This window comes from Myxine glutinosa, chromosome 2, assembly GCF_964187855.1.
Source record: "Myxine glutinosa chromosome 2, kmMyxGlut1.1, whole genome shotgun sequence".
NCBI lineage: Eukaryota > Metazoa > Chordata > Myxini > Myxiniformes > Myxinidae > Myxine > Myxine glutinosa.
The window spans coordinates 235,876,876-235,885,040 of NC_136262.1; the positions used below are offsets into that span (position 1 = coordinate 235,876,876).

The 8,165-nt window shown below is 42.0% G+C and overlaps 1 protein-coding gene across 1 annotated transcript in view; it reads right to left on the minus strand.

Moving 5' to 3' along the window:
* Nucleotides 1-5,938, minus strand: part of LOC137422138 (insulin gene enhancer protein ISL-2B-like) — a 46,853-nt gene extending 40,915 nt beyond the window's left edge. The window contains exons 1-3 of the mRNA XM_078772707.1: nt 5,713-5,938; nt 5,408-5,631; nt 530-590 (exon numbers count right to left, since the gene is read on the minus strand). Coding sequence (XP_078628833.1) covers nt 530-590; nt 5,408-5,631; nt 5,713-5,938 — 511 coding nt within the window. The remainder of the gene's footprint in view (nt 1-529; nt 591-5,407; nt 5,632-5,712) is intronic.
* Nucleotides 5,939-8,165: the final 2,227 nt, after the last annotated feature.

Below are 8,165 nucleotides of genomic sequence, written 5' to 3' on the forward strand. Positions count from 1 at the left end.
TTTATACATATATATATTATATATATGTATATATATATATATATATATATATATATATATATATATATATATATATATATATATATATATATACATTTAGTTATATACATATTAATTGAATTTATATATTTCTAGATATATATATATATAATTATATATAGATTTATATAATATACTTGTATATATATGTATATATATATATATATATATATATATATATATATATATATATATATATATATATATAATCATTTAAAAAATATATATATTCATTTACACACACATATATATATATATATATATATACACACACACGAGGCATATTAGACAAACCTTAATATTTTTTCAGTATGATGTCAAAGTACATTACGGACGAATATTTGTTGGTTTGTTGATCTACCAGCAAGATGGGCACCGCCGCCGCTGCAGTCTTAAGGCAAGGATTACACTGGGTGGTTTGCCCTTGCTACGCCAGCAGCAGTCAGAGCAGGTATTTTTTAATTTGTTCAGGATTCCGGCGATAACTCGCCTAATATGCTCTTTGTGAAAGACGCCTTGGGATCTTCAAGGCCCATCAGCGCAGATAATGCCTGCATACCAATACGGGACACCCAGGTTAATGTCCATCCCAAGAACGGTGCACTTTGTGATGCAATTGCCAGCCTAAAAAGCACTACATCAGACAGTATATAGTCGGGCCTGGAATCGAACCCACACGAGACAGCTCAGAGGTAAACGCACTAACCCTCCACCACTCTTTTTAACTCAAACATTATCTACAGGGAAAATGACCTACAAGGTATATTAAAACTTGGACTATTTTTTCAATGATGGAAAATTGAGAAAATTGATTTTGAAAGCATATTAAATAAACCTCATCATTCATCAATATTTCTAAACGAAGGGGATTGATTCTACAGGGTATCCACAAAATCGCACATCATAGACAAAACGTTTATTTTTAAGGTTGTCTACATCAGTTGTTGGAAATGTGTCCCACCGATCTCAAAGTATGTTTGTAAACGGAAAAGCAGGTTTCTATGAATATTCTTCAACATAATTGAGCTGACTTCATCACGAATTCTTACAAATAAATGTTTTGCCTGTGACGCGCGACTTTGCGGACACCGTGTAGATGATGAACTTTTGTCATGACGTCATGATCTGTATATTAGCTATAGGTGTGTGGTAGCGGATAGGCTTATGTGTTTGTTGGTGAAACGATTTTAATAAACTAATCGAAGTATTCTTTAAAATCCATAAAGTTCATGCGGATCTGACTGCAACATATCTTTAGACAAACGTAAATGTCTTACGAAAGTATACCTCCGGTTAGAAAGAAACGTCATTGATGGACCATTATTACCACGGATGTGCGGAGCGAAAAGCGAGGAGACGCAATTGGTTTACTTTGTCGATCTGTCTGTCTACAAATGTCAGTTTATGCTCGAGAAACAACTTCATTTCATTTGAATCTTATATTTTGAACACAAATCAGAAAACGAACAGTTTAGCAGTACTTTGGCTCTGAATTTCGCAAATTGTACAGAATGTCGTCCCGAGTACGCACGCGTGGAGAGGAACGAGATACCTTTTTTTAAATTCTGCCTGTCTGGCAATCAAACAATTTTCAAAATAATTAAGAACAGGAAACCTACTGTTTTTAAGGATGTCATAAAGGACACAAACAATCGGCACGAAAAACAAATATAACGTTTTCAAATAAGGTGGTGTAAAAGACGCGGCATTAATAGTGGTAAACTTCTGAATTTGTTTTTTCTCCAACCTTTAAAATCTTTATCTTATTTAAATTGCATTATATACTTGAACACTGCAAAACACAAATCGCATTCTTGGCGCTCGCGAAACCCTCCCGTTTAACAGCACTTGGACAAAATATTACGGCATTTTACATCATCTCGCCCAATTCAATTTGCCGCTCGCAGAACCCGCCCACGTCCCTTTTAATCAAGACTGCGCGGGGTAAGGGGGTCTATGAACTCTCTAGTTTCGCGGATTAACTGGGTATCATAACGATCTAGAATTGGGACCAAAATCTAGACTGGGACCAAACAACAATCTCGAAATGCAAACATCGTTAAATCTTTCATCATCTTTCAACGCGCTTTAAATGCATGATGGAGACATTGGTTGAACATAAAATATTTGGATACTAGACAATGTTAACCTCACACAAGACAACTTTAAAATTTGGATATTGTAATCTGTGAAAAGCAACCTTTCCCTCCCAAAGTTCCACTGATGTCGTTATCGGAGATGCTCGGATTATATAATAGTGAACCGAGTTGTTAGTTGTTCTATCTCATTCGGAACCTCCCCGACCCCGGGTCCCTGAACTGCACGAACTCACGTTTCTCTTCATGCTCCGACTCGTCCATGGCGCAATCTCCACAGTTTCTCGGGGCCAGGCCGTGGTCGCACCGTTCCGCGTGTGCCGGCCCGACCCGTGTCCCGACCGGCACTGGCGGATCGGCAAAAGGGAGGGCGCTAGCGCGTCAAAGGGCTGCCATTGGGCGTGGCACCTCGTTAATATATGTATAAATATAAATACGCAGATCCACCAACGAGCAATAACTTGAGGAGAGGTCGTGGTGGCGCAACCCTGTACGGGGAGCAATCGGATGAGAATCGAGAGGGGGAGCCGTCGCTAACGACTCGCAAATGGGGCGTTGCCGGAGCGCATGGGGGTGAAGGTGCGAAGGCGGACCTGTTAGAGAAGCCCGCTCTCAGTAAATTGACTTAAGTCCAAGAGGAGCAAATGCTCGAATCCAGCCTCCCCTCGTTTCTTTTGGAATGGGGGCGGGAGCAGAGTAAGCGGACCTCGTGTATGAGCAACGATACTGTCGAATGTTTGTTTGTCCGCCTTGCCCTCCAACTCACATTTCCATGACAGACTTGTAATCCACCAGATGTTACATGAGTTATTACCAGGACTATATACCATACCACTAGTTTGATGCTGGAAATGAAGAGCTTGGAATAAAAAAAAATCAAATAAAAAAAATCGTTTTACATTAAGTTGTCGCTCACCAAGACTGCCAAAGTATTAATGATGCATTTAAAGCGCATACCTAGTGTAGTGCCCAATCATACATTATGACCATATATATGTGTATCTAAACCTCGTGAAATCCCTAGATCACGAGGTATAGAACCCAGGTTAAAATCCCATATTCCAAATGTGTTTGTCCTTTGTCTTACAGTAATCTTCTTGTAAATTGTGTTAAAGAACACTGATGTTTGCCAAAGTCGTTGTCCCACATGCCATTTCTGTACAAGCTCCACCACGAACCTTACAATGTTAAAAATAAAATAACTCACCACACTGAAAAGCTTCGATTTTTAATTTTTCTTCATCAATTAAACGATTAAAACGCTTTGCACTTCGGATGCAACTCATTCTGAACATACATTCCGAGTGGGTTCGTCATTTTGTTTTATCGTGTCCTGATCTTACAAGCTGATTTTAACGAAATTCGTTTAAGACTTGTTTAACATTTCCATCTGAGCATGCGTCGTTCATAATGCTGGTTTCCTGGGATAAAAGACTCAAATTTTGTTGAATCTCCGTCGTTTACAAAATGTCCTTGTAATTCATTAAAGTATCCAAATATCTCCAACATGAAATGCAAATACACGTGTACTGTATTCCTCCATTAACCTTGGATCGATCACACAGTTGACTTAAAATAAAGGTATTAACCCTGCGACTGAGTTATACTTATGTTCTACCCTTGTTATATGTTTCCACTTCTTATATAACACCATTTCTTTAATTAAGGTTCAACCCCATAGTATCCTTGAATCTGCATTATCTATGACCAGGGGTTCAAACATATTGTAAGTATAAACGTTAAAAAGATACACTATATCATATAATGTGTGCATGTATATCGTAACAAGTTCACAAGACCTGTGATTAACAGCTTTATAGCTTTCTCATGACGAGCTTCTAAAAGTATTCTTTCTGAGACGAAATATTATGATTGATTATAATATATAACTATCAAATATATATGAAAGATTTCAGTAAGTCACGATCCATTGTATATAGTATGGAGGTGTGTGTGTGTGTGTGTGTGTGTGTGTGTGTGTGTGTGTGTGTGTGTGTGTGTGTGTGTGTGTGTGTATGTGTGTGTGTATGTATGTATGTATGTATGTATATATATATATATGTATATATATATGTATATATATATATATATATATATATATATATATATATATATATATATATATATATATATATATATATATATATATATATACACACACACACACAGACTTGGAATTTAATATGGAATATTTTTTTTGTGGGGGTGAATTTACTTTTCAAGATGTCTTAGAACCAAAAGTTCATTGGAATTATGTTGAAATTATTCTAGATTTTGTTAATGTGACCTTTAAAAGAAACAAAAACCACATTTGACATTTCGAAACAAATAAATTGATCCTTGAAAGTGATGCAAACTGATATCGAACTCAATTCATGGACAGTACTGTGTTAAACTTCTGTACGTTTTCCAGAAGTATCTCTTTATTTTGCACATTAGCCAAAATTTTTTTTAACAAAAACAAAAGTTAAATTACGACTGGGATTACGGACAGTAAAATTACAGTTCAGTACTTCGTGTAACCCCCACGAGCATTCAGGAGAGCACGTACACGTTGAGGCATGCTGTTCACGAGATTTGCCAAGGTTTGGACAGGAATCGCTTGCCATGCAGTGACAATAGCCTGCTGCAATTCATGCACAGAGGTCGGCTGCTGGTCCACGTGGTCGATTTGACGCGTTAATTCTGCCCACAAGTTCTCTATCGGATTCATATCCGGGGACATGGCAGGCCACTCCATATGCTCTACACCACGGTCAGCAAGAAAGTGTTGGATCATGCGAGCACGATGAGGCCGTGCATCGTCATCTTGGAAGACAAAGTTTCCTCGAAAGGCTGCATGAGCAAATGGAAGCAATGTTTCTTCCAGAATGGCCCTGTACTTGAACTGGTTCAGGTTTCCATTCAGAACAACCAGGTCAGTTTTACCCCTGCATGAAAAGCAACCCAAACGGTCACCCCACCACCTCCAGCTTGGACTCTTGGCACTATACAATCTTTGTTGTAGGCTTCATGCACTTGTCTGCGCACTCGGACGCAGCCATCTTGACGATAGACCAGTGTATATTTGTCCCAGTCACGAAAGGGCGGGGCATGTTAACTAGCTTCGGGAATAAAAGCAAATTATCCCTTTTACGTCATTCCCTTCGTGATTTATCCTTTGTCCCTTTTGGCACCGCACCATAGACACTAGTTAGAATTGCCATTAAACTACACTAAATAACAATAAAAACCAACCGGAAGCCAGGGATCAAGCACTAGGGCTGACAAACCCGCCTGGCAGACACACATAGCTCAGGCAGGCCGAGAGCCACGTCCAGAAGGGCAGCGATTGGGCGGGAGTTGACCAAGAGGAAGGCCAGGGTAAGAAGCAACTTGTTGATTGGTAGAGGGAAGGGTGAGTAAGAAGCATCGTGCTGATTGGCAAGGCATGACCGACGACGTCGTAAGACGGACTGCATGCTGATTGGTGGGGAGCTGGGCCTGTGGTGTTGGCCTGCGGAGATTGGAAGAAAAGGGCCAATGACGTCAGAGCAGGATGTTAAAAGAACTCTCTGACGGGCATTTGCTCTCTTGCCTCTTTTGCCTTCTCGCTCTTGTGCCTGCTCACGTTCTGGACCTCGCGAACGATTGTGCGTGGATGATGGGCTCCAGGAAGCAATCGGACCGATAGTGTTCAGAGACGCCATCGGGAGATGTGCAGAGGCAGCAGGAAGAGTCGCGGCTCGGGAACTGCGGTTCTCCGTGCGGATGAGCGCGGCTTGCCGCTGCAGCGTGACGAGGCCTAGTGAACAAGGGTGCATCGAGGCCGAGTGAACAACGGCGCATTGAAGCCTACTGGGCGTGTTCCCGCGCACGGACCCCTGGGGCCTTGGCGATTCCTCGTGAGACCACCCCCGAGCTGATCAGAGCAAAGTGCACAATAAACCACACGTTTTTATTTTCCAGTTTATTTTAATCCTTCGCCTGTGTTTTAAGTCTGGTGTGGGGGAACGTCCCGTTTAGGAATTTAGTTTACAGTCACGTTTTATTGTTATTGGCATTTCTTTTAATAAACCCTTTTGTTATTTATAAATCCGTTTTTGTTTGAGTTATTTTCTGCAGGTTCAGGAACTGCCAGCGGACCACAGGTAAGCTCTCCAGTTTCCCCTTCTCCCTTTCTTCCCCCGCGTGTATAAAGTCTGCATTTGATCATCGCCTCAGAGATAAAGCTTGCTCGGCTAATCTGTTTCCTGGTAAATATTTTAATCGCCAGGAACGCGGACAATATATATATGGGTATCACCGAAAATCACTGAAAATTCAATTTTCATCATCGAAACCACAACCAAATAAACGTACAAGACACAGGAATTGAAAATGCTTCGAACCTTCCCGGGTTGAATGAAAATAATGCAAGGAGAACAATACGGTAAGGTAAAACTAATTCCTATGTTGAGGAGCCTCCATTCAGACTCACATACAACACAAGAGGAAAACGAAAGTAAAAATAAATAATAGTTACTGCCGGCCGCACTTAGCTCTGGCCTCGACGAGCACTTGGTGGGGTCGCCTCAAACCACCGTGCGGGGAACACACAAGATGACGCGGAGCCGCTCCCATATCCAGCCGCCGGTGGGAGGCAAGCAGACAGGATAGCCTCCTTACGATGGGAGTTGTCCACAAAAGCTCGCCCACAGCACCGAGGTTTCTCAGGCTCACACAGCACGAAGCGCAGTCATCACAAAGCCAGTACCAGAGAGAGTGAAAGAATGCCTCCGCCTGCTACAAACACCAGAATCGAGAGAGAGCAAAATGGCGATCACTTCACCTTTTCTTTTCCCCGTTCTATAAAGTTCCCTCTGACATCCGTGCTCCAATCACCGAGTGCTGTTGAATCGTCCCGTTGAATCGAATCGTAGTGTCTGGGTACCGTCTGCGATCGGGTTGTTGTAATTATGTGGCGAGTGTATGGCTGGCCGAGTAAGGTTTATAAGAACAAAGGGAAAAATCACAAGGGCAATTACACACTGGGAATTTATCCTTATGCCCTACCTAATTAGCATAGCTCCACCTCTCGCATGGAGACACATAACGCTTACACGGACATTTGGTCCTAACTTAGATACATACATGAAGATTCTTCTTCGTGACATTCAGGGCACCGTAATCTATACAATTCCATATCGACTAAGGTATTTCATTACCTACCCCCACACATGTAACAATATATACCTGTCAGCAATGGGTGTGGCTGAAACATCCGAATCCATTCATTAGAAGGGGTGTCTGCATACTTTTTTTTTTTTTTTTTTTTTTTTGTATACAAGATCGAGGCTCGTGAAAGAGCAAACATTAATCACACAAAAAGACAAACCGACACACAAAACACAAAAAACAAGGGGAGTGGCAGACAAGATGGGGAGAGAGGGGGGAGGACACAAAAGAGAGGGGGAAGAAGGGTAAGGACACAAACACAACATTTGAGAGCAGGGACATCGGGAGGACTTGGGGGGAGGTGGGAGAGGATTAAAACATATGAACACTGCAAGGACTCTGGGGTGAATTACCGGGGGTAGAAAAGATCAAGGTTTTCGATGGGGGAAGATAAGAGATAGTGGTGAACAGCTGTTTTAAAGACCTGGAGGGAGGAGTGGGATTGAAGGGAGTGGGGGAGTTTGTTCCAGAGGCGGGAGAAAAGGGGAATGAAAGAGTGAAGGTGAGCAGAGAGCCTAGACTTTGGCAGTTTAACCATAAGAGGGTTGCAGGCAGATCTTGTGCGACCTGAAGGAATATTGGGGGGACAGAGCACAGAGAGAGCTGGGGGAGCAAGGCCGGAGAGGAGTCGGTAGAAGACAGAAAGACCACCTACCTGCCTGCGGTGAGTGAGTGAAAGGCCCTCAGAGATAGCTTCATCGCGGGAGATTCCAATGATTCTGAAAGCTTTGGATTCAACAGCGTGAAGCCGAGCCAGGTGTGAGGCAGGAGCACCAGCCCAGAGGGGGGAACAGTATTCCATTGAGCTGCGGATGAAAGCCTTGTATGTGGTGA